The 27,157-nt window shown below is 38.3% G+C and overlaps 1 protein-coding gene across 1 annotated transcript in view; it reads left to right on the plus strand.

Annotated features, from left to right (window-relative positions):
* The window catches only part of C7H11orf49 (chromosome 7 C11orf49 homolog), a 188,494-nt gene that overhangs the window by 36,465 nt on the left and 124,872 nt on the right, over positions 1–27,157 (plus strand). The window contains exon 2 of the mRNA XM_044259211.1: positions 11,268–11,370. Coding sequence (XP_044115146.1) covers positions 11,268–11,370 — 103 coding nt within the window. The remainder of the gene's footprint in view (positions 1–11,267; positions 11,371–27,157) is intronic.

Consider the following 27,157-nt stretch of genomic DNA (forward strand, 5'->3'; position numbering starts at 1 on the left):
CACTTGGGATTTCTCTGACATTCAGGGAGTACATTTTGTTATGGTCAGCTAGCTGAGTGCTTTGAGTTTGGATCTCTGTAAATCCTCCTTAAAAAAAAATTTTTTTTTTTCTGTAGCTTCTGGCACTTGTAATTACAAGACTCGAACCTACTAATTCTATATTATGAGACTTAGACTAGAAATACTGAAGAAATAGGATTTAAATAATGAGCTTTAATTGACATCCCCAAAATATAAAAAATCACCAGTTTTAGGAAGAAAGGAAGAAGGAAGAATTAATGGCTGACTGGAGACTGTTCGAATGTCAAAGCACCCAGCTCTGCACAGCTGTTAACTTGTGTAAAACCTCTGTTGGTTGAGGGAAGTGGACTTCAGTTTTTCGTCCTCCACTTTACATAAAGATCTTTAGTGACCTCTTGTTTTCTGGTTGTCACAGGTGATGTTAACATGTGTAATGCTTTGTTTGCCCTCAGTGTGTCTTTTAGCATTCAAGTTTGAGTAGCTGTATAGCAGAAATGTGGTGGTTTGGATGCCCAAATGCATTGTATTAGTTTTGTGTGTTTTATAATTAACTATTAATGTAAATGATCTTTCTTTAATTTTTAACTCTGTCCTTAGAAAATAATAAATAATATATATTAATATATATTATATATTATATATTATTATATATTAATATATATAAATAATAAATTATATATATAATTTATTTATTTGAGAGAGACAGTGCCCAAGCAGGGGAAGGAGCAGAGGGAGAGGGAGACTCCCCACTGAGCAGGGAACCTGATGCTAGGCTCGATCTCAAGATTCCGGGATCATGACCTGAGCTGAAGGCAGATGTTTAACTGACTGAGCCACCCAGGTGCCCTATGGCATAGCTCTTTAAGGGCTGCAGTAGAGTGCAGTCCTGTCCATAGACCTGGATTCAAATCCTGTCTCTGCTACTCACCAGACCATTAACATTTAATTAGGTAAATTACATATCCGAGTCTTCCTTTTTTCATCTATAAAATGAAGATAAAAGTACCCATCTTATAAGTCTGTTGTGAGAATTAAATGAATTAATGCCCATAAAATGCTTAGAAGACTGCCTTGCACAGAAAGCTTAATAAATGTTAGCTGTTGTTATTATTACACTTATAAGTCTAACTACCATTAAGCAGATCCCATAATGATCAAGAGCTATTAAAGGAGGGAAGCCTTCTGCATTTATATCAAGGATATTTATCAGGATATTCATATGCAATGTGTGATTCACTTAAAATTTTTTCTGAGTGCCCAAAGTTAAACTTGACATACAGCTGTTTCATATTTGGAGCTAGTTAATGTTTGAAGGGGCCTGATTTGGGGTTAACACTTTATTTTTCTCTACTCTAAGTTAAAAAAAATTTTTTTAATATTATGCTCTCTATGTTAACTGTGAATTTGTGATTTGGTAAGAGACACAATTACTTAAAGATCATATTAGAAGAAAATATAAGATAGTTGGTTTATACACTTGGAGTAGAGAAGGCCTGTCTGAACAATACATAAAGTATAAAAGTCACAATAAAATACTTCTAGCTGTATCAATAGTTAAAATGTCTATACAATGAAAATGCCACAAACAAATTAGAAGAAAAGCCATAAGGTAGTTGTATATATTTGCAAAATATATAAAATTAGGAATAAAGCCCTACAAATCAGTGAAGAAAAAACAACCAGAGAGAAAAATGGGCAAAAGATACTAGCAGATTATTCACAGAATAGATACAAATAAACATGAAAATATGCCTAACTTTATTTCTACTTAAGAAGACTAAAATTAAAACAACAGTGAAAAGCTGTTTTATAGCTGTTAAATTGGCAAAATTACAAAGTTTTAGACCAAGGAGAGTGAAAACAGATATTCTTACGGCTGGGAAGAATGTAAATTGAAATAACCCTTTGTAAAGCAATTGTGTGTATCTAAGTAAACATGGAGATGTGGAGAAAAGGGAACCCTTGGGCACTGCTGGTGGGATTATGAACTGGTATAGCCACTATGGAAAACAGTATGGAGGATATTAAAAAAATTAAAAATAGAAAAACTATATGATCCAGCAATTCCAGTTATGGGAATATATCCAAAGGAAATGAAAACACTAAATTGAAAAGCTATCTGCACCTCAATGTTCAGTGCAGCATCATTTACAATAGTCAAGACATGGAAACAACCTAAGTGTCCATCGATGGATTAATGGATGTGTTAACATCACTGGGCATCAGGGAAATGCAGATCAAAACCCTAACGAGATACCAGCTCACACCAGTCAGAATGGCTAAAATTAACAAATCAGGAAACAATAGGTGTTGGTGAGGATGTGGAGAAAGGGGAACCCTCCTACACTGTTGGTGGGAATGCAAGCTGGTGCAGCCATTCTGGAAAACAGTGTGGAGATTCCTTAAAACGTTGAAAATAGAGCTACTGGGTACTAATACCCAGTAGTGTGATTACCCAGCAATCACACTACTGGGTATTTACCCTAAAGATACAAATGTAGTGATCTGAAGGGGTACGTGCACCCAAATGTTTAGCAGCAATGTCCACAATATCCAAACTATGGAAAGCACCTAGATGTCCATCAACAGATGAATGGATAAAGAGGATGTGGGGGATATATATATATATATATATATATATATATATATATATATATGCAGTGGAATACTATGCAGCCATCAAAAGAAACAAAATCTTGTTATTTGTGACAATGTGGCTGGAACTAAAGGGTATTATGCTGAGCGAAATAAATCAATCAGAGAAAGACAATTATCATATGATCTCTCTGATATGAGGAATTTGAGAGGCAGGGCGGCATGGGGCGGGTCATAGGGGGTAGGGAAGGAAAAAATGAAACAAGATGGGATACAGAGGGAGACAAACCATAAAAGACTCTCAATCCCATGAAACAAACTGAGGGTTGCTGGGGGGTGTGGGGGTTGGGATAGTGTGGCTAGATTATGGACTTTGGAGAGGGTATGTGCTATGGTGAGTGCTGTGAAATGTGTAAGCCTGATGATTCACAGACCTGTACCCCTAGGGCAAATAATACATTATACGTTAATTTAAAAAAAAAAAGAAGTTGTGGTGTGTATATATAATGGAATATTATCCAGCCACAAAAAAATGAGGAAATCCTACCTGAATGGCTCTTGAAGGCATTATGCTAAGTGAAGTAAGTCAGAGAAAGACACATACTGCATGATTTCACTTATGGAATCTAAAAACAAACAACAAACAAACAAAAACCCAAACTCATTGAAGAAGAAATTAGACACGTGATTGTCAGAGGCAGAGGAGGAGAGGGAATTAGAGGAAGGTGGTAGGGAGGCAGGGTGCGGATTTCCAGTTACAAGATAAATGAGTACTGGGGAGGTAACCTATAGCATAAGGACTGTAGTTACCACTGCTGTATGGTACATGGGAAAGTGGTTAAGAGAGTAAATCCTAAGAGTTCTCATCATAAGGAGAAAAATGTTTTTTCTTCTTCCTTTTTTTTCTTTACTTTATATGTATGGTGAATGTTAGCAGAACCGATTATGACGATCATTTCACAATATATGTAAATCAAACCATCACGCTATATGCCTTAAGCTTATATGATGATGTTTGTCAATTTTTTTTTTCTAAAGATTTTATTTATTTGGCAGAGAGAGATCACAAGTAGACAGAGAGGCAGGCAGAGAGAGAGAAAGGGAAGCAGGCTCCCCACTGAGCAGAGAGCCTGACTCGGGACTCGATCGCAGGACCCCGAGACCATGACCCAAGCCGAAGGCAGGGCCTAACCCACTAAGCCACGCAGGCGCCCTGTCAATTATTTCTTAATAAAACTGGAAAAAAGTCCACAAAGATAATGTGCATCCTGTGGCATGCCAATTCCATAGCAAAACTCACATGTGCACAGGAAAGGTATAAGAATATTCAACACAACAAGGTTTACTATAATGAAAATAAGGAAACAGCCTAAATATTTATCAGTAGAGAAATATTTGCCATTGAGAAATACTGCAAGGGTAATTTGTTTTCATATTTTAGAAAAGATTTCCAGGCACGGTTGAGCGAAAAAAGCAAGGTTCAGAAAAAAGTATATGTCATTTATTTTAAAACAAAACTAAATGCAGCTCACAAATTATGTATTTCTATATTTTTTAAAGTATTCCTACCAAACTGACAACTGTTACCAATGGGAACTGGGGTTGGTTTTTAACTTTTTCTGTACTGTTTGAATCTTTAAAAATAATTACATGTGTAAAAAAAATAATTACATAAGTAATTAGAAGTAAACTTTTTTTTATAATTTAAAGATCATTTAAGTACTTTTAACCATCTGGTTTACCAATTTAAGCTTCTTTTCTAGTATTTACATGGATAGCCAGCAATTTCCAGATAATACAGTACAAAATGGGACACATTATAAGGTTTTGGGTTTTTCTTATTATGTTTTGCTTTTGTTTTTGTTTTTGAGAGGTTGTGTGTTATAGTGGAAGGACATAGGCTTTGGAGTAAAATCTAAGTTTAAATCCTGGATCAGCCATCTATTAAGATTTTAGCAGGTTCCTTAACCTCTCTGAGCTTCAAGAAAGTCTATTACTTACCTCATTGAGTTGTGTAAGGATTACATGTGCTGGTTTTCCTCATTTCCCATCTCCTTTGGTCAGAGGAAATTGGTCTAGTGTGGTCTAAGATCAAAGATGGTCTTCTGTGGGTAATAAAGTATTTCACCAGAACATGCTATATCCCTGGATCAGGACATATGTGTAAAGATGGAGGAGATGCATTAACTTTTTAAACCAGTAAGCTATCTATTTGTACTTCACAAGATCAAATCGAATCAATTCATGGTAGTGACTTATAAATGATCTTGAAGCTTCTAAACAGTTTTTATATGACAAGTTGTTTGGTGAACAGGGTTACTTTTCTTATCTCAGAGAACAGTCTTAACTTAATTCAACATTTGTGCCAGCCAGCATATGAATTTCAAGAGGCTTCAAAGACTAAAATGTGTCTCAGAAAGACTCTGGCAAGGGAGGAAAAAGCCAGATTTAAAGTTGAATATATGTATATGCTATGCTTTTCGCTTACACTGCTATGCTCTTGTATGTGTCTATTAATATCACGCATAGTAATTCATATGAATATTTTTCTGGTGAGACTTGTTTATTCTAGTATAGGGACTCTGTATTAAATAAAAATAACAAAATGAGTGGTCTAATTAATGTAGGTGGAAATTCTAGGCCCCTTAAGCAATAATTTCCAAATGGGACCCTTTATTTGATTGCAAAACAAACAAGCTAATACTTTGATGGTATTTATGCTTGGGAAGAGAGTTAAAAAGAAATAGTTCTGGACTTTCCCCATGTAAATTAGAGCCTCCTGAGTAATTAGCAGTTAATAAGTGAACGCTTCCTACAAGTTTAAAGGGTATAACCAAAATGGGCATATGCTTAGGTATATTACTGTACGTATAAATTTTATATAGCCTAGGAATCCCTGAAGATAATTTGTAAACATCCTTGGTTGCATGAGCAGAACTTTAAATAAGTGAGTGGGGGGCTATAGGAAATTGGTTGCTTGGTGGTATTATTAGCGTTGAAAGTTCACGGACCATGTTGTGAAGACCCACACCAGAGTCTCTGTGCAGAGGACCCAGGCTCCAGCTGTGGCTACCACATAGTTTTATACAAGAAAAATAAAGTGAACTAAAGCTTGTTTAAAAAAAAAAAAGAAAGAAAGAAAGAAAATCTACTGTCTTCTGAGTTTTGTGATGTCTGGGAGTGGTACATAGTAACAACTGTAGTAATAACAACAATAAAAATAATCGCTAATATTTAGTGCATACTTAACTATGTGCCAAGCCCTATGCCAGGATTATTACATACATTATTTTCTTTAATTCTCACTACAAACTTAGGTGGTAGGTACTATCCCCCAATTTTATAGAAAAGGGCAGAGAGATTAGGTAGCTTCCTTAAAGTCACACCGTTAGCGCCAGAGCTAGAAATCAAGTCCAGATCAACCTGATTTTGGAGCCCATGTTCCATTTTTGTTTGTTTGTTTGTTTGTTTTGTTTTTAAGATTTCATTTATTTATTTGACAGAGAGAGAGACAGCAAGGAGAGTAGGAACACTAGGAGGAGGTGTGGGAGAAAGGAGAAGCCGACTTCCTGCCAAGCAGGGAGCCCAATGCGGGGCTTGATCCCAGGACCCTGGGATCATGACCTGAGCTGAAGGCAGACGCTTAATGACTCAGCCACCCAGGCGTCCCAGAGCCCATGTTCTTAACCGTTGCAAAAAATTGCTGTGTCTTTACTGTAGAATCAGTATGTAGCTGTAATAATATAATCACTAATGTGTTACTTTTTGTATATACCAAATATTTTCCAAAGAAATAGTTTATTATTAGTCATATCTTTCCTGGTATCATACCCATTTTATAGCAGGAGTGACTGTGGTATAAAGAAATTAAATGATCAGCAGGAGGCCATTACACAGAACCAAGAAGTTTCTGATCCACATGGCCTTTACTTGAGAGGTTTATATAATGATCAGTCATACAGAGTTACTTATATTTCATTTAAATCTTTCAGTGCAGCATGTTGAAGTTATAAGTGCTTATCTCAGAGAGCGATGCTATCTGAGCAAGACAGGGACCTTGGGGCTTCATGTGGATTTCAGAACAATAGAGCCTTATTGGTACATGTTAGAAAAGTTAATCCTGGGTTTGTTGTAGGAATCATGGCAAAGCAGTAGAAGAAAAATCAATCTGAAACATTTTTTCTTTTCCAAAGAGGGCAACTAAGGTGCCCAGATATCTTTGCCCTCAGGGGTGCAGGTGTGCTGTTTTTATTCTTTAATCATTCACATAAATTAAAGCCTATTCCTTTGCATTTAAAAAATAATATAAAACGACACTCTCCGTGTTTTATTGCCAGGCAAGAGCTTTGAACTTCTGTCTCATTGAAGTTTGATAAACTGCAAGGATTTTCCAGGGTTGGGTGGTGCCCACAGAGGGAACATTGGACTGATAAGAGCTGCAGGTGAAGGAAAGCACCAGAGAGTATCGGTTAGACAGAGCTCCTCGTACTTGGCTTGTGGGAAATTCTCTGCAGGGAGAACTTTTCCCTGCTTTTTCTGGCTCTTCTTAGCGGCTTCCCTTCACCCACAAATAAAAAGGGCACTAGGGCTTTCTGTTTCCACATTGTGAACAAGGAATGGGAGGGTGACTGCTTCATGGTGGAGTGGTTCTTTATAAGAAACTTTGAAATTAAATGACAAATTCTAACTTCACACAAAATGCTGATTGGCATGCACACCTATGCAGACAGGGACAAGACAGGCCTGCACACACACACACATTCACACAGACACAAATGGACCATATTTCTCAGATGATTTTACTATCATCATATGCCCCTGCCCTGTGCTTTATGCGAAGTAAAGATCATATTTACTGGAAAACTGATTACACGAAGTGTTAATGATGAGGCAATATGCTATAGTGTTTGGAGCATGGGTTCTTGGTTTGAGTCTTGGCTTTTCTCACTAGCTTGGCTGTGTGATCTTGAGCAAGCTACTTCTATAAATCTCGTTCTCCCATTTGTAAAATGGAGGTATGCAAAATACATATGTATCATAGGATTGTGGCAAAGACTAAATACTATGATTCATGTTAAGATAATGAGCACAATATCTTGCATCCTGTTCACTAAGTTGCATAGGTGCTCCAAGTCGGTATCATTACTGTTATCATTATTATGTGTAATATTATTAAATTCCATAAACATCAGATCGGTAGATGAATGTTAAACAGACATAGTCATTTTTCTTTCTTCCTTCCTTCCCTTCTTTCCCTATGCCCCGACCTTTTTTTAAGTGCAAAGTCGTTTTCCAGAAAATTTCTCCTCTTTCCCACCCCCAGGAGGACAAAAGTACTTTGATTCTAATTGCTCTGAAAATATTTCTCCCTTAAAGGGCCTTCACACTGACATTTAGTCCCCGAAGTCAGGGAGGAGAAGCAGCAGGATTTGCAACTAAGTAGAGCTCTTTTCATTTCTACCATCAAATCAAAAACAAAATCCAAAACACTCTAATCCTGTATTAGCTTTAGTTAGATCTAAGTCAAAGAAAGCCCATCTAGTGCAAGGAAGGAAACCTTTTTTTTAAAGATTTTTATTTATTTGAGAGAGAGCAAGAGCTCATGAGTGGGGTTACAGAGTATAGGGAGAGGGAGAAGTAGACTTTCTGCTGAGCGGGGAGTCCAATACAAGGCTTTATTCCAGGACCCCAGGATCATGACCTGAGCAAAAGGCTAACACTTAACCCACTGAGCCACCCCGGTGCCCTGGAATGAATCTTTTAAAAGACCAGGATAAGTGGGTGGAAAAAGGAAAGGAGAATACAGAGGTGACAGTGTTGCTGATTTTAATGTGACTTTGACCATTTTCTTACAATTTAGTATATATTAAAGTATTAAATAATGAATGCCAGAAATTGGCATGTGTTATCTCTTCACTCGCAGTTTTGGCCATTTCTTGGAGAGAGTTTTCCAGTTGGATAACCTGTTTCTGAAGCATTGATTTTATTTTCACCTCTTTTTGGGGGGTGAGGGGCTAGAGAATGTTTGCAGTGTATTGATACTTGTTAGCTTTGGGAAGCACTTGTATTGGAATAAATCAGAATAAATCACAGAATGTAAACCTGTCATTCATCTGTACTTTAGGCCCATGCAAACGTGGTGAAACCTTATGTCACCATTGTCAAAGAAGACTCTCCTGAGTACAGCTCGTTTAGATAAACTTACTTGCTTTTTAAGTTTCACTAGACTACCAGGACTTCAGGAATGGTTTTTTGAAGTACATATTTTTTTTTAGGGGTGGTGGAGGGGCAGAGGGAGAGGGAGAGAGAATCCCAAGCAGGCTTCATGCTCAGTGCAGAGCCCAACACAAGGGCTTGATCTCACAACCCTAAGATCATGACCTGAGCCAAAATCAAGTGTTGGACACTTAACCGACTGAGCCACCTGGGTGCCCCTTGTAGTACCTGTTTTTTTTTTTTTTTTTTTAATAAATTTTAGGTAATTCCCCCATATTTTCCTAAGGGATGAAACTATGAAAGAGCCAGAGTCCATCTTGGTAACAACTTTGTGGAATTGGTTTTTGACAAGATGTTCATTACTTATGAGGGTTTTTTGGGTCTTGCTGCTCTGGAAGAAAGGTTTTCTTTGTTTGTTTGTTTGTTTTGTTTGTTTTTAAATTTTTGGATGGAAGATGGAAATACTGAATTGGAAATGTGAAGTGTGCCAAGTTATCATTGTTGTTCCTCAAGATAAAATTCAGAGAAAGGAACAACATTTGTTGAACACATGTTGTAATGGAAGCGCTAGCCTATGTTGTTTACTGAACTAAACCCCCAATACACCTTTGAGATAGACTTTTACAAGGGACTATAGTATTTTACATGCATTATCTTATTCAACTCGCATAACCCTATGATGTAGGAACTACTAATACTATTATTATAAATAGTAATAGTATTATTTTTTAAAAGATTTTTATTTATTTATTTGACAAACAGAGATCACAAGTAGGCAGAGAGGCAGGCAGAGAGAGAGGAAGGAAAGGAGGCTCCCTGCTGAGCAGAGAGCCCGATGTGGGGCTCGATTCCGGGACCCTGGGATCATGACCTAAGCTGAAGGCAGAGGCTTTAACCCACTGAGCCACCCAGGTGCCCCGAATAGTAATAGTATTATTATCCACATTTCACAATGAGGAAATAGACATGGAGAGTCATTTGTTCAAAGTCACGCAGCTAGGAATTGGTAGGGCTGACAGTGGAACTATGGTTGTCTCTGAACTCCAAAGCTCAAGGTCTAAATCAGTGATTCTTAAACTTCCAGGTACATAAGAAACATGAATGGTACTTGTTAAAAATTACTGGGCTCCATGAAAAGTACAGCATGGGAAATATAGTCAATAATATTGCAATAACATTGTATGGTGACAAATGGTGACTACACTTAGTGTGGTGAACGTTGAGTAATAAGTAGAATTGTCAAAGCACTGTGTTGTACATTTGAAACATGGCATACAATGTTATATTTAAAAGTTTCTAAAAAACAACAACAACAACAACTATTTTTGGGGTACCTGGGTGGCTCAGTGGGGTAAGCCTCTGCCTTCGGCTCAGGTCATGATCTCAGGGTCCTAGGATCAAGCCCCACATCCAGCTCTCTGCTCAGCAGGGAGCCTGCTTCCCAAACTTCTCTCTTTCTCTGCCTGCCTCTCTGCCTGCTTGTGATCTCTGTCTGGCAAATAAATGAAATCTTTTTAAAAAAACACAATTGTTTGTTTGTTTGTGTTTGTTTGTTTTAGAATTATTGGGCTCCAGGTAGAAATTTAAGGTCACTGAGTCTGGGATGGTGTCAGATTACATATCTGTATTTTAATAAGGTATCTTGGGTGTTTCAGATCAAGAAGTTCATTAACCATATTTTGAGAAAGAGCTAAATTATGTTTCTTTCCACATCTAATAAAGCAGAAAACAGGTGTAGATTAAATAACTATCTAAGATAAAGCTACCAAAGACAGAGCCATGATTCAAACCAAGGTCTTTCTAATTCTAATACATACTTTAATACAAGCCCATGATTAATTCACACATTTTCCTGTTACAACAAATGCAGAAAATGTGATTTCTGGTAAATTGAGCCATACAGATTTCACAGTCCTAAGGCTAATAACTTATAGCATCATTACTGACATTTTCATTAAATTTCCTTAAACTTTTCCATGACTTTTTTGGTTGTTAAGGAATTGCGTCTTCTTGGCCAGCAGATCATCCATACTTCAGGCATGGCATCACTACTCCTGTGTTAAGCTCCTGAGACATGCAGAAGTGGAAGAGAGTGGAAGGAGATAGAAAGAAAAGAATTCCCAGGTGTAGCTAAATGGTGCTAAAGCTCCTCACCCTCATTAACATCACCCTCCACTGAAATGAGGAGTGAAGAGTTAATATTAATAATAATAGCCAATCCGATGGCAATGGGTCATGTTCTACATTGTCTCCCATTCTACCCTTTGAGACCAGAGCTCAGTTGGGACCAGCAAGTTTGCTTTGCCTATTCCAGTCCACTCCTTAGGGCAGAACCAACATCTTGATTGACTTTCATGGCTTACTACTGGGACTGGGAAGACTTACTTTGTCTCTCACCTTCTCTTTCTGTCTTGATTTTTTTTTTTTTTTTTTAGCCCAGCGACATGTCCTCACATATATGGAAGATGCAGTGTGCCAGCTGTTAGAGAATAAGGAAGATATTAGCCAGTATGGCGTTGCCAGGTTCTTCACTGAATAGTAAGTACCTGTTTTGCCAGTCGGGTGAGTCCAGAAGAGGCACTAGGAAGCAGGCAAGGTGCATGAAGAATAGAGCAGATTATAGCTGCTGATGGAGTGGCAGTGAATGATTCGTTTTGGTAGGTTGGTGAGGGCTGCCCAGGTATGTTTTGGAACATACCTTTGGTGCAGTTAGTTTTGTCCAGTGATAGGTTTCCTGAGTGGTTATGGTGAGAGTAGCCCAAGAACTAATTGTCTGATCTGTTAGCTCTGTTTCTTTAGGTCCCTCCTATAATTTTTAACTTTCTCCATTATTCAGAATGCTTACTGTGATTGCCTTTCATCAGGGTTCCCTTAGTCTGTGTTTTTCATAGCTGGTTTTTCTCATGGAAGTGCTTAGGATGATTTGCTTTGCAGTTTTCTTTCTACATCTACAGGACGCTGTGTCAATCAGCTAATGATTTTAGAGTATTCATAGGGGCAGAATAACTTTCATATTGTGCTTCTTTGTAAAGCATGCTTGGAGTGTGTAAAAATCAAAGTGATTACTACTTTTTAATGTCACAGAACTGTTCTTAGGCTGAAAGAGAATCTGTTTTGAACTCCTTGGTCTTCATGAAAGGGTGTGCTAGAGAAATACGCAGTGTTATTTTTATTTCCAAAATACCGTCACATATTTGTATAATCATTTGGATTCTCCTTCCATATTTTTATGGTTTATTGGGAACATTCTAAGAAAGAATAGCCTTTAACAGGCTTTTTTTTTTTTTGAGGTTTTATTTATTTATTTGAGAGAAAGAAACAGAGAGTGAGACAGAGAGTGAGCACGAGTGAGGTTGGGAGGAAGCAACAGGCTTCCGCCTGAGCAATGAGCCCTGAAGGCAGAAGCTTAACCAACTGAGACAGGCTTGTATTTAAGGCAAATCATGAATCCAAGTCTATCCTCCTTGAAAATGTATTTTTTCCTTTCTAATCTCTACAGCTTCCTTAAAGATCAGACAGTTGTTTTTTTTTTTTTTTTTTTTTTTTAAAGATTTTATTTATTTATTTGAGAGAGAGAGACAGTGAGAGAGAGAATGAGCGAGGAGAAGGTCAGAGAGCGAAGCAGACTCCCCATGGAGCTGGGAGCCCGATGTGGGACTCGATCCCGGGACTCCAGGATCACGCCCTGAGCCGAAGGCAGTCGTCCAACCAACTGCGCCACCCAGGCGTCCCCAGACAGTTGTTCTAATGGCCTAAACTTGGGTTGCTGTTGGGGGATTCTTGACTCTCCCTAGCTTTTTTGCCAAGCTATGGCAATAATATATACATGGCAATGTATATACATATGGCAATATATACAAATAAAGTCTAGATTTCTTATGGATTGGAATTTCAAGACCCTGGGAAAAACAGGCTCTCCAAGAGCAGAGCCTGTCCGTTTTCCCAGTTCTCTAAAGGAGGATCAGGGAAGGAATCATGTTCTCATGGTGTAGGCTGAAGCAAATGAGGTGGGCAGGGAATAAAGACTGAGAATGAATAGCCTCACTTGCTCTTAAAGAACTGACAAGACTGGGGGTCAAGTTTCTAGGCCATTTAATCTGTACCAGCACTCTTGAGACTCCTTGCCAAGTGAAATATGATTCTTCTGGGGGCAATGCTTCTTCCTGGTTTTTTTCATTTTACTCTACCTCCCCCACCCTCCAAATCCTTTATAAGTCTTTCCTATCACACTGGTTCCTTGAGGACAGACATCATTGTCTCTCCATCTTTGTGTTCCTAGTGGCTGGCACAATGTTTAGCACATAAAAGATATTAGGTGACTGTTGAATATACAGCTGTATCTATATTTTAAGCTACTACACACTATTTGCTCTTGTTCTTGTTAGTAATAAGGACTTTCTCTTGATTTTTCTCTCATTATTATTGATTCTTTTTTTTTTTTAAAGATTTTATTTATTTATTTGACAGAGATCACAAGTAGGCAGAGAGGCAGGCAGAGAGAGGGAGAAGCAGGCTCCCTGCTGAACAGAGAGCCCGATGCGGGGCTCCATCCCAGGACCCTGAGATCGTGACCTGAGCTGAAGGCAGAGGCTTAACCTTCTGAGCCACCCAGGCGCCCCTATTGATTTTTTTTTTTTTTGATTAAGCTCTGTGTTCTGCCATATAAGCAGCTGTATGCCATGTAGGTAGTACTCCAGAAGTGAACCCAACTAGTCTAATAACTGATCCTGAACTCTATAGAGCCAATAGTAAACCTTATGACAATTTCAAATGCTATTGAATGCTATCAACGATAGCTTTTATTCACCAATACACTATTGAAAAGTCGTAAGATTTTCCATAGTGCTGATAGAAATCTAGTTGCCAAGTGACCTGTTTCTTGTCCTCAGGAAACTAAAAATTACATAATGTATGTGAGTGGCACATACCTGACAGTTTTCGGAAACCCTATTGGCCCAAGGCAAGTTATTTTGAGAAATGAACTAGCATCAAAGTTGCAAATCTTAAAACAAACAAACAAGCAAAAAAGACTTGAATAGAATGGACATTTGATGAAATTAAAACTGGTATTTGGTAGAGACCTGAGTGGTAGAAGCTCCTGATTTTCTTTGATTATCAATTTTATTTATCTAGTGAAAATCCTTCCTTATCAGCCTTCAGTTTTGTGTTAATTCATAGAAGCATAACGACACTGCCCTAGGAAGAAGAGTTCCTTATAAGTTCCTTTTAAGAAAAAGTCCTCATTCTATAATCTTGCTTTGGGAAGGAAGGTTTTCCTGATGATTTTCTTCTCTGGGTCTGCTTGTCCCCTCACCTGTGCTGTCACTCCATGGTTGTTGGTGTTTTCCAACAAATCCTTGATTGTTCCAGTAAATCTGGGTAAGCTGTAAAACATGAGTAGCTAAGCTGTACTGTGTGTGTATGTCTGCAAGACTGTGAGCTCTTTAGATCATGTTCCGCTGGACACTCTTGAAAGAAGGATACCAAATCCCAGAGGATTTTCTTTTATGTTGTATGCAACCTCTACCTCTGAATGTTGTCTTTCAACCGGAGGAAGGTAAAAGGAAGTAATATTTAGAGGTGCCACTCTAAGAATAGACCAAGTGTCAGAATGGGGTTAGGACCTCTGAAGAAGTACATCTAAGAAAATGAGGCTAGAGTAGCTATAGCTTAGAAACCACAGCAGAGAGTGACCAGGTTCTTGTGGTAAAGATAAAATGAGAAATGTGGTTTTTTTAAGACATTGGAAAATAATGATGAGAGAAAAACAGGCTGAAATCTGAGAATTCCTATCAGGATTGGGAACCATTCTTCACAGGCTAAATTGATAGTTACAACACTGTGGCATCAGGGAGCTTGACCTCCACATACTAATATAGAAATGAATGATACTCTGTGGTCTTGGCTGGTGGGCCCAGGAGGGCTCTTTCTTATGATCAAGTGTCTTGTTTTTGTTTTTTTTTCAATGATGGTTTTAGCTTCTTGGGGATACTTACGTGATGTCTGTTTTGGTTGCAAGTACACAGATACCTTCATTGGTAGAGGTTTATTTTATTTTATTTTATTTTCTATTTTTTTTTAAGATTTATTCATTTGATACAGAGAGATACAGGGAAAGAGCTTGAGCAGGAGGAGAGGCAGAGGGAGAGGGAGAAGCAGACTCCCTGCCTAGCCAGGTGCCCGACACGGGGCTGGATTCCAGGATCTGGAGATCATGACCTGAGCTGAAGGCAGATGGCCAACCATCTGAGCCACCCAGGTGCTCCAATAGAGGTTTATTTTAAGGATATGTGAGAATATAAGACAGCATTCACTCATGAATTCATTCAGCAATTATTTTTGAGCACTTACTATGTATGTGCCTATGTGTAATAGGAAGTGGAGACAGAGTAGTTAACAAGACAAAGTAATTATTCTCATGGATGTAAGGGTTTAGTGAGGGAGATATTCAATAAACAAGTACACTGATGATGAAGACAATAGCTAATAGTTAATAAATACTTGCTGTGTGCTAAGCACTGTTCTAAGCATATAACATACATTCTCTCATTTAATTCTCATAATACTGGGGCAAATGGGTGGCGTAGTCGGTTAAGTGTCTGACTCTTGATTTTGGCTCAGGTCCTGATCTCAGGGTTGTGAGATCAAGTCCCATGTCGAGCTCTGCACTGGACATGGAGCCTTCTTGCGATTCTTTCTCTCCCTCTGCCACCGCCCCACTTATGTGCACATGTTCTTTCTTTTTCTCTTTCTCTCTAAAAAAGACAAATTAAGTAAATAAATAAAAATCTTTAATTCTCACAATACCATGAGGTGGGGTTTTAATATCCTCTTCATTTTATTCAGGCCCACAAAAGTAATACTACCAAGGTTACACAGCTGATGACCATAAACAAGATAAATAACAAGGAAATAACTAGGGTAACATGATATACAGGATAGTCAGGAAGGCCTCTTGGAGATGGCATTTGAGGGCTTATCCCATGGGACAATTGACTCATCCCATCAAAGAGCCGATAAGTTATCTCTGTTCAGGTGACTCACCTTTTTGTCCACCTTTGTTACCTAAGTTTTCTGTGTCCAAAAAAGATAATAAGATTGATTTTATTTGCTGCTACCCAGAATGGAATAACCTTAATGGTCAGTGATCAGGGAAAGCCACCAATAGGGAAACCAAATAATTGGAAACCAATTATTTGGTTTCCCTATGCATTGCTCATATATAATAAGTGAAAGTAATAAAATAATTAGACCTAAAGATTACTTGTGTTATGTATAATATAAATTTGAAGATTGAAATCTTAGTTTTCAGAAAAAGAACATTAATTATTATATCTTGATATATATTAATCATCAGAATTCAATTGGGAATTTGCATGCCTTTTTAAATATACTCTTGTAGTAAAAGATACAGCATCAAATCCCTATTTTTTTTTTATTGTTTTGCTTAGAATACATCCATAAAACGTGACCTTCATTAATTCATTGCTGGAGATGAAAAGGAAGTTTCCATGGTGCATATTCCTAAAGCACTTAAAATGTAACTTGAAAGAAAACAAACCATCATTATAAAATATGTATTATTTCTTCTTTTTTTAAACAGGTGCTCTAAGCCCTATGAAAGATGACCCACTTCTCTCCTGAGTAATCTAGAACATTCAGGGTGTAAACTTTCAGTTCTAAAGTGGGCAGATTTTTTTAGGATTATCTATCATCCAGCATTTAAGTAATGTTGTTTTGGGTCCTTCTCGTGCCCATGGCAACAGAGGAGCAGTTTTGGAGCAACAAGAAACATCAGAACAAACCAGGACTTCACTATTTCCAGGCTCACAGCTTCAAATGAGGGATGGACTTGAGACTTCTCTGGGCCATTTCTGCTCCGTGTTTTCCCTACTTATTGTTGTTAAATTGAGCCAAAATGTGCTCTGGTGAAGTAATGGTGACTAATCCTATTATAGACTTCTTCAAAAGGGTAATGCTTCTCCCTGCCCCGCCCCCCATCTTTTTTCCATAGTTCAGTTCTTAGCTGGAGTTGACACATTGTAACAAAAAATTACCCATTTCTCATTGTCAGCATCTGGATTCTCACAGACTCAGATAATTGCCAGGAATAGATTTTGTCTTCAGCTAGAGCAATCCTGTCCTTAACTGTTATTGGCCCAGCACTTTACTGTCATCTGTAAAAATCTGTAGAGGATTCTGGTCCTTTTCTATGTCACTAGGGGTATCCAAAGCAAAAGCACTACAGGGAGACATAGTGGTGAGTTGAGAGTCACCACAATCTATTTTGAAACTTAAAAATCCAGTTTCATCAAGGATAGAAGAGGCTGCTTCCTTGCTTAGAATTCATCCCTCTTCTTCAGTCCCTTCATGTTTTGATTACAGGAAACCATCCAGCAGCACTTGACCTGGTAACTGAGGAAGCCATTTCACAGCCCACTGGTCTCCTGACTCATTTAGAAGTCAGAGTCAAAGGTTGTGGAAATAATTGGGCCCAGATTCTCCCTGTCAGGAGAGTCCTCACTCCCCCCGCCCCACCCCCCTTTTACCCGTTAAGACAAACTTAGCTGTTGTGAAACCATTGGATAAGAGGAAATGAAGGAACTCCATCCGTGGTGGAAGCATTCTCAAGAGCCAGTGATACTATTTCCTTTTTCCTGGGAGCAACTTTTATAGTTAGCTAGTAAAAAATTTAGGTATAATTTTCTACACGAAAATATTTCCCCTTAGAGATATTACTTAATTTATTTTAACTGATAAATAATATAAAGAATCTTTATTTGGCCCCATCCAAGCACTAATATTTCTTCTCATTCTCCTGCTCTGATAATTCTCTGAGTACCCCTCCCGCAATCAGGTAGACGCACACAAATCCGAATGAACCGATCAGTAGTGCTATTAGTAATATGAAATAGCTCATCAGAAGTTAAAAAACTTCGTTTCATCAACAACAGAACAGTATAAATTCATCAGTGTCTTTAATTTCTTCGATAATTTGCTCAGTACTCTAGAAGATCTGTGGCTGGCAGCATAGGCCTGGCACAAGAGCAGGAAAGAATGACACATTCTGGCACCTTTAACCAGAAGGTCTTTAATGAACTGGGATGGGGGTGGAAGGGAGAGAGGGGAAGGAGGAGGGACAGTTAGGGTTTTGGCAGCCACACAAAGATTCTTCTTCCCTGAGAAAAGTGAAATGAAAGTCAAATGAAGCTTCTCTCTGTTATTATGATTTGCTAAGATGTTTGTCTGTCTCTTAGCTTCCAGCCCCATGGCAGGTGCATCTTTCCAGTCAATGACTTCCCCACAAAACAAATTGTTTCTCAGGATCCCTCAAGAGGGGTCATGTCCAACCAATTTCCTGTCTGAGGCCATAACTGTGATTCCTTTCTTCAACTATCAGATGCAATTCTGTCCAGCACAGTGGAAACTATCTTACTAGAAAATGTCATGAGCATGTAAATTTATTTTAGGACACATTGGCCTAGGGTTGCTGAGTTCTGGAGCTGCAACAGTCAGCAGTGCTGTTTCTGGGGTGGCCGTAGAAGCAGCCTTGAATTCATCCCTTTGTCATTAAATAACATCAACAAAAAATGTCTTTGTTAATGACCTTGTATTATATTTTCCAGGTCAAGATCATTGCTAGGGATGCTAATACCTATCTCACAGGTGTTGTTGGACACATGAGGTAAAATGATATGAGTAAAATGGCTGGCTTTGTGGAATTCGTTCCCATTCCCTGTTAGCTCCTGGTGTCTGGGTTTTTCGCTTCTCTCCTACTTTGTGGATCTCCTGGAAAGGGATAGTTTTGTTCTTCTTTCTCTTTAAATGGTATTAGAGTTGAAGAGTTTGAGGACCTTTTAGTCTCTCTTGTTTTCTGTCACACTTTTTGCTTACCCTGCAGTTTATGTACCTTTTTGGAGATGAAAGACATCGGGGGACTTCCTGCCAGACTGTCAGTGACTTAGCGTTAGCCACTCAACTCCCCATCTCGTTTGTTCAGAGAACAGCCTCAGAAAATGTTTTTGTCTTTCCTTTCTCACCCATGAGCCATTTCCTCACTTCCTGGCTATACCCTCTTTTCTCTGGCAGCCAAGATTAAAAAATTCAAGGTGTAATGGGAGACCTGAGCTAGCCAAACCTATCCAACTTGTATTGTTCCTACTCTGAGCTCTAGCAGTGCAGCGATGTGCTCAGGGTAATGAAAAGCAGACGCTCTCTGCTGAGGTCATTGCTCCTCACACGGGCAGCCTGCTACAGGAAGCTGTTTATCTGCTCTTTGCTGAGCCAAGCTTCAGCCTCCCAGCAGTTGGAATGTACTGAGAAACCACAGGGCCCGAAGAGACCATGTTCCACAGGCAGTTCCAGGCAGGGACAGTATATTTACACCACACAAGCTGCAGTTTACGTGTGTGAGGGGTAACTGCTCATCTGCACACTCTCAAACTTCACCTTCTATGCAATATATATGCCCTCTCAAGGGGGCTTACCCGAGAGAATGGTACTGCTATGTCAAACATGCCCTGAACACTTAACTAACCTGACATAAGGAAAAAGAGGTATTATAGAAAATTTGATGTAAAAACCACATTTTGGGGAGCCTGGGTGGCTCAGTCACTTAAGCATCAGACTCCTGATTTGGGCTCAGGTCATGATCTCAGGGTCCTTGGGTCAACCCCCACATCGGACTCCATGGTCAGTGTGGTGTCTGCTTGGGATTCATTCTCTCCCCCTCTCCCCACTCCTTTCTCTTTCTCTCTCCCTCTCTCCTCTTCTCTCAAATAAATAAATAAGTAAAATTCTTTAAAAAAAAAATCTACTTTTTTTTTTTTTAAGATTTTATTTGACGCAGAGAGACACACAGTGAGAGAGGGAGCACAAACAGGGGCAGTGGGAGAGGGAGAAGAAGGCTTCCCACTGAGCAGGCAGCCCAGCACAGGGCTTGCTCCCAGGATCCTGGGACTGTGACCCCAGCCGAAGGCAGATGCTTAACAACTAAGCCACCTAAGTGCCCCCAAACCTACCTTTATAAGGTAGCTTTTTTTCTGAGCCAATGTTTAGATGTTTAGAATTTGATGTTTAGAATCTTAAGCCATACAGCCTGCTCTCTAAACCATCCCAAAGTATTGTTCTTTGCATGGTTTTTCCAACTACATATTTTTCTTAACTCTTTACCAAAATATCAAGTATCCTTACAGAGTTTCAAATGCGGCTGGCAGATATGGTTACTTGCCTATGAGGGGATATAATTTGGTTGAGGAGATAATGTTTACTGATTAACAGACAGAATATTGTTAAATTTTTGTTAATAATTCAGGACCTTATATAATGGCATTAAGTCGTTCTCAGAGATCTGAGAATAAGGAGAAATCATGGGTACTAGAGAAGTTAAATAAGGCATCATAGAGGAGTGTGTCTTGACTTATGTGATGGTTAGTTTTATGTGTAATCTTGACCAGATAAGAGTATGCCGAGATGGCTTGTAAAACATTATTTCTGAGTACATCCGTGAGGGTGTTTTCAGAAGAGATTAGCATTTGAATTGGTAGACTTTAAAGAAGATCTATCCTGGGGCATTGGGTGTCTGCCATTGGCTCAAGTCATGATCCCAGGGTCCTGGGATCGAGCCCTGCATTGGGAACCCTGCTCAGAGGGAAGCCTGCTTCTCCCTCTTCGACTCCCTCTTCTTGTGTTCCCTCTCTTTCTTTCTCTCTCTCTCTGTCCAATAAATAAATAAAATCTTTAAAAAAAAAAAAAGGAGAAGAAGAAGATCCACCCTCACTAATCTGGGTGGGTCTTATCGAATTCCTTGAGGACCTGACTAAAACAAAAAGGTGGAAGAAGAGTGAATTGGGGTGGTTTTTTTTTGGGGGGGGGTGTTTGTTTTGGGCCTTTGATCTCAGACTGGGACTTACACCGCTGACTGACCTGGGTCTTGAGCTTACAGACCTGAACTGAATTGCACTACCAACTCTCCTAGTTCTTCAGATTGCAAATGGAAGATCATTGGATTTCTTGGCCTCCATAATCACATGAGCCAACTCCATAATCACATAAGCTAAATCTCCTCTTGTTTTTTTTTTTTTTTTTTTAAAGATTTTATATATTTATTTATTTGACAGAGAACACAAGTAGGCAGAGAGGCAGGCAGAGAGAGAGAGAGAGAAGCAGGCTCTGCACTGAGCAGAGAGCCCGATGCGGGGCTCAATCCCAGGACCCTGGGATCATGACCCAGGCCAAAGGCAGAGGCTTTAACCCGCTGAGCCACCCAGGTGCCCCTAAATCTCCTCTTGTATATACAGTTTACTCCTGAACAACAAGTGGTTAGGGACATTGATCCCCAGCACAGTCAAAAATCTATGTATAGCTCTTGACTCCTCCAACTACTTAATGGCTGATAGCCTACTGTTGACCGGAAGCTTAGTTGATAACATAAACAGTTGGTTAATTAACATGTATTTTGTATGTTATATCTACTATGTTCTTATAGTAAAGTAAGCCCAAGAAACGAAAATGTTTCAAGAAAAGCATAAGGAAGAGTACGTACTTTTATAGGACTATACTGTAAAAAATCTGTATATAAGTCGACTTGAGCAGTTCATACCTCTGTTGTTCAAGGGTCAACTGTATGTGCGCATATACTACTGCTTCTGTTTTTCTGGAGAACATGGACTAATACAACCTGGAAAGATGAAGAGAATTTGAATAAGTGAATGAGAAAAAATCTTTTTATGTGACACAAAAGTATTATAGCACAGTGGTTAACGACACAGACTCTGAAGTCAAATCTATGTTTGAAGGCTGCCACTTACTATATGTGATCTTAATTAAGCAGGTTACTTAGCCTCATCTATAAAAATAGGGAGACTCACATATAAAATGTAAAATTCCATGTGCCATGATTGTTGGAAGGATAGTGAATGTAAAGTGCTTGATACTCTACCTGAGATATACTAAGTGTTGAATAAGTGATAGCTACTATGACTGTTGTTGGTACATTCGAAAAAATATTTACCGAATGTCTTTGTGTTAGTGTTCTAGACACTAGGGGGTATACAGCAATGACAAAACAGACAAGAAATCCCAACTTTTGTGGAGTTTCCATTCTGACATTAGCTTTCATTCTGAAACAGTATTTTACCTTTTTTCCCCTCTTGTAATAATTTTAGACTTACAAAAAAGGTGGTAAAAATAGCATAGGGGTGCCTGCGTGGCTCAGTCAGTTAAGTGTCTCACTCTTGATCTCAGCTCTCATCTTGATATCAGGGTTGTGAGTTGGAGCCCAATGCTGGGTGTGGAGCCTACTTTAAAAAAAAAAAAAACAAGAACAAGAACAAGAACAAGAACAACAAAACCACATAGTCTCCATTTGTCTTTCACCCAACTTCTACTAATGCTAGCATCTCCTAAAACCATAGTATAATTATGAAAATCAGCTAATTGAAAACTATTATCTACCTAGAGACATTATCGGAATTTCACCTGCATTTTTGAAGGGTAGGTTTTTCTGGTATAAGTTCTAGGTTGGCAGCTACTGTCTTTTAGTGCTTTGAAAACACTGTTCCATTTTCTTCTGGTTTCCACAGTTTCTGTTGAGAAGTCAGCTATCTGTCATTCTTACACCTTCGAAAAATAATCTGTTCTTGTCTCTGGCTACTTTTTGGATATTTTTCATTGGTCTTTGGTTTTTGGTAGTTTTACTATAATGTATCTAGGTTTGTTTTTCTTTATATTTAAACTCCTTCATGTTCTTGGTACTTCTTGAACCTGTAACTTGATGTCTTTTATCAGTTTTGAAAGTTCTTAATCTTTAGCTTTTCAGACTTGCTTCTGTTTCACTGTCTTTACTCCTGGGATTCCAGTTACACAAACTTTAGACTTTTTCATGGTATCCTCTCTTATGTACTTTTCTGCATTCTTCATCATTTTTATCTTATGTGCTTTCTTCTAGATATTTTTTCTGACCTATTTGCAGTGCATTAATTCTCTTTCATTTTGTGTAATTTGCTGTTAAACCCATGTACTGAGTTCTTAATTCCAATTATTGTCTTATTTTTGTTTTTGTGTTTTTTTTATCTTACCATGACACTTTTAATCTGTTTTATTTTTTATTTTATTTTATTTTTAAAAGATTTTATTTATTTTACAGAGAGAAGGACAGAAAAGAGAGGGAACACAAGCAGGGAGAGTAGGAGAGAGAGAAACAGGCTTCCCACTGAGCAGGTGGCCCAATGCAGGGCTTGATCCCATGTCCCTGGGATCATAACCTGAGCCGAAGGGAGACACTTAACAACTGAGCCACCCAGTCACCCCAGTCTGTCTGTTTTAAATATAAAGGAGAAAAAAAAAAAGAAGTTGCAAGCTAGGGAAACCATGAATGTTGAAAGTGAGTTCGAAAAACCTTAAGATTTGTTTACTAGTGTGTCTCATGTTTCTCTTAGTCTTGCCTCCCATAGTGTACCTTTATTTTTCTTTTTTATTTCCAGGAGCAAAGAAGATTTTAATTAACTTTGCTTTCTTCTATAGTTTATTATGAAATTTTTATATAGCTTAAATATGCCTTTTGTTTTGTTTTATAAAGACTTTTGTTTTAAGAGTAGGTTTAGGTTGAGAGCAAAATTAAGAAGGTAGAGATTTCCTATGTATCTCATGCTGCCAGAATTCAAAGGCAACAGTTATTTTTATTATCATTACCAGCATTCCCTATATTTGGTATATTTGGTTACAACTGATGAACCTACGTTGACATATCATCATCACCCAAAGTTCATAGTTTACCTTAGTATTCACTTGGTATTTTATATTCTATGGGTTTAGATAGATATCTAATGATATAACCATCATTGTGCTATCATATGGAGTATTTTCATTGCTCTAAAAATTATCTGTGTTCTTACTGTTTACCCCTTCTTCCCAACCAATTCCTAGCAACCACTGTTCTTTTTACTGTCTTCATAGTTTTGCCTTTTCTAGATGTTATATAGTTGGAATCATACATAGCTTTTATATAGTTGGAATCATATATAGCTTTTCTAATTATTTTACTTTTTTTAAAGGATTTACTTATTTATTTGAGAGAGAGAGAGAAAGCAGAAGCAGGAGAGGGAGAGAGAGAGAGAGCCTCAAGTAGACTCCACAATGAGCATGGAACCTAACATAGGGCTTGATCTCATGACGCTGACATCACAACCTGAGCTAAAACCAAGAATCGGACACTTAACCATCTGTGCCACCCAGGCATCCCATTCACATATTGTATTTTTTTAATTAAAAGATTTTATTTTTAAGTAATCTTTGCACCCAATGTGGGGCTCAAACTCACAACCCTGAGATCAAGAGTTACATGTTATACTGACTGGCTAACCAGGTGTCCCACAATTATTGCATTTTTTAGTTCAAGAATTACCATTCAGGGTTTTTTTTAATGATTCTTTACTAATTCTCATTCTTCGTTTTCTTGAACATAGTAAAACAAGATTATTTAAAAGTCCATAATTCAAAATCTGGATTCCTTATGGGTATGTGTCTGTATCTGTCTATTTTCTATTCTGTCTCTTGGCTCTTTATTCCATTGTCTTAAATTATAGTATGCTTTTTTCTCCTTAGCTCTGAGTGTTGTACATTGTATATGAAAAACTATAGAGATAGTATAAAGCCTAGAATGCTATTATTTTTCTTCAGAGAGGATTTACATTTGCTTCTGGCAGATGGCCTGAGCACGAGCAATCCCGGATTACCTCAATTCAATTAGAGCTTGAAATAATTTGAAGCTAGGTGTAAGTATCAGGGAGGGCTGATCTGTTTCTAGGTATGTCTTTTAGGGTGCCAAGCAGAGCCTTAAGGATACACCACAGTCCCTTTATCCAGCTTGGGTGGGTCCTGAGCTCCAGTTTTTTGACCACCAAGCATCAAGAGTCATTTGAAAATTCAGGAACTTAACATTAATTCAAAACTATTACCTGTTCAGTCTATCAACTGTCTCTTTCAGGACTGGCAGAAGCCCCTGAAACGACTAGTGAGTGTAATAATATCTTATTTTTGAAATGGTGATGAGTACAAACGATACTGTGAGATATTTGGGACAACTTTAGGGTTATATGAAAATATCTGATGTTTCTGTTACCAACAAAAATCACATGTACTGCTAATTCTACTATGTTTATATTCATAACTGAAGGAAATGATAAATTCCAGTTAATGGTTTGTAAAGCTAAAGATGTAAATTTTTTCCCTATACAAATTTGTGGATCCTTTGAATTCAATCCATGGACTCTTCCATTTAGAATTCCTTTTTATGGGGAAAAGTGGCACCAAATGCTAGGCTGACCTCTTTGGGTTTTATTCTCCTTTCAAAACTTGCCCTTGTCATTCTTCATTTGCCTCAGTGGCTCTCTGATACTTCAAACAGATGCTTTTAATAATTCATCTACTTTTTCTCAAGCCAGAAAGTTTAGTCTAAATTACCTACTCTATCTTTATTGAAAGAGGAAGTTATTTTGGAACTTTTGTTTTGGAGGAATGTAATTGTATTAGCATGAGTAGAAAATATCATACACAGGAAGAGGTCACGAAAGGGTCTAACTTGACTTGTGGAGGACTAGTACATGTTGAAAGGCAACAAACAAGAAATGTATAATTTATAAATGTATAATTAAGATAGGGCCAGTTTGTGGAAGGCTCATTTATGTTGAAATAAGAAGAAAGACAAAAAAATGAAAGACAGCACCTTGTAAACGCTAAGAAATGCCTGGTCTTCTTTTAATTTTTAAAATTTGTTAATTGCTTATTAAGTACCTACTATGTGCCAATCTGTGTGCCAGATATGATCCTCGAGGAATTCACTATCATTCTTATGGGAGGAAAAATAATGGCAGTTTCATACCAGAAAAACACTGTTGTTCTTTAGTGTAGACCTACTATATGTTGGATACCATGCTAGTGACGGGTGCAAGATGAGTAAACCAGTTGAACTCAAGGAACTTATGAACTCAAGGGGAAAATCAGACATAAGCATAACTATTAGGATTCTACTAAATACATGCCAAGTAGAATTTCAGGCAACATGTTTTAGGATAAGCGAAAGGAGGGATTTACTCTATGAATTTTAAGTAAAACTTCATGAAAGAAATAGTATTTCAAGTGGTCCTTAGATGAATAGTATAGAATGGGAACTGAACAAGTAGGACATTTTTAGCCAAGGGAACAGCATGAGCGAGGGCACAGAGGTTTTGTGTCTTCAACGAATGACAAAAGGTCTATGGTCCATGCTTTAGTCCATTCGACCTCCTGTAACAACCTGTCATGGACTAAGTGACTTATAAATAACAGAAATTTATTTCTCACAGTTCTGGAGGCTGGGAGTCCAAGATCAAGGCTTTGGCAGACTCCTTGTCTGTGAAGAGCCCACTTTCTGGTTCATAGATGGCCTTCCTTTCTCTGTATACTCACACAGCAGAAGGGCCAAGAGACCTTTCCTGGGCCTCTTTCATAATGGCAAGAATCCCATTCATGAGGGCTCCGATCTATGACTTAATCACCTCCCAGAGGCCCCACCCCAAATACCATCCCATTGAGGATTAGGTTTCAGTATGGGACTTGAAATTTCGAGACACAACCATTCAGTCTGTAGCATGAGGTAATAGAGCTCAGGGCAATATGTAAGTGAGGGGTTACAAGGAGAGTTTGGTCATGGAAGTTTTCTACTCTATACACCTGGTATGGTATTGGTGCCATCGACTAAGATTATTTAATTAAGGAAATACTTCTTACATAGCCATCTATGCCAGGGTTTATGACAGCTGCTGGAGAAACAGTGATTAAGAAAGCATGGTCTCTACCTTGAGTGTACTCGCAGTCAAGTAAGTCAATAATTAAACAACTTGTGATACGAGCTAACTAGAGGCTCAAGGTGTTAAGAATGTCGGGAGGAAGAATATCTTAATTAAGCTTGAGGGATGAGGAAGGGTGTCACAGAACAGATGGCCCTCTAAGCTGGATAGTCTTTATCTAATTTATTTATTTATTTAAATTAAGGTTATATGTGCTTACAGTGTAAAGAATAAAATAGTTCTGTAATATTGTTAAAAAAAAAGAAAGAAAGAGGGGCGCCTGAGTGGCTCAGTGGGTTAAGCCACTGCCTTCGGCTCAGGTCATGATCTCAGGGTCCTGGGATCGAGTCCCGCATTGGGCTCTCTGCTCAGCAGGGAGCCTGCTTCCCTCTCTCTCTCTCTGCCTGCCTCTCCGTCTACTTGTGATTTCTCTCTGTCAAATAAATAAATAAAATCTTTAAAAAAAAAAAAAAAGAAAGAAAGAAAAAGGCATTACCCCT

This window comes from Neovison vison, chromosome 7, assembly GCF_020171115.1.
Source record: "Neovison vison isolate M4711 chromosome 7, ASM_NN_V1, whole genome shotgun sequence".
NCBI lineage: Eukaryota > Metazoa > Chordata > Mammalia > Carnivora > Mustelidae > Neogale > Neogale vison.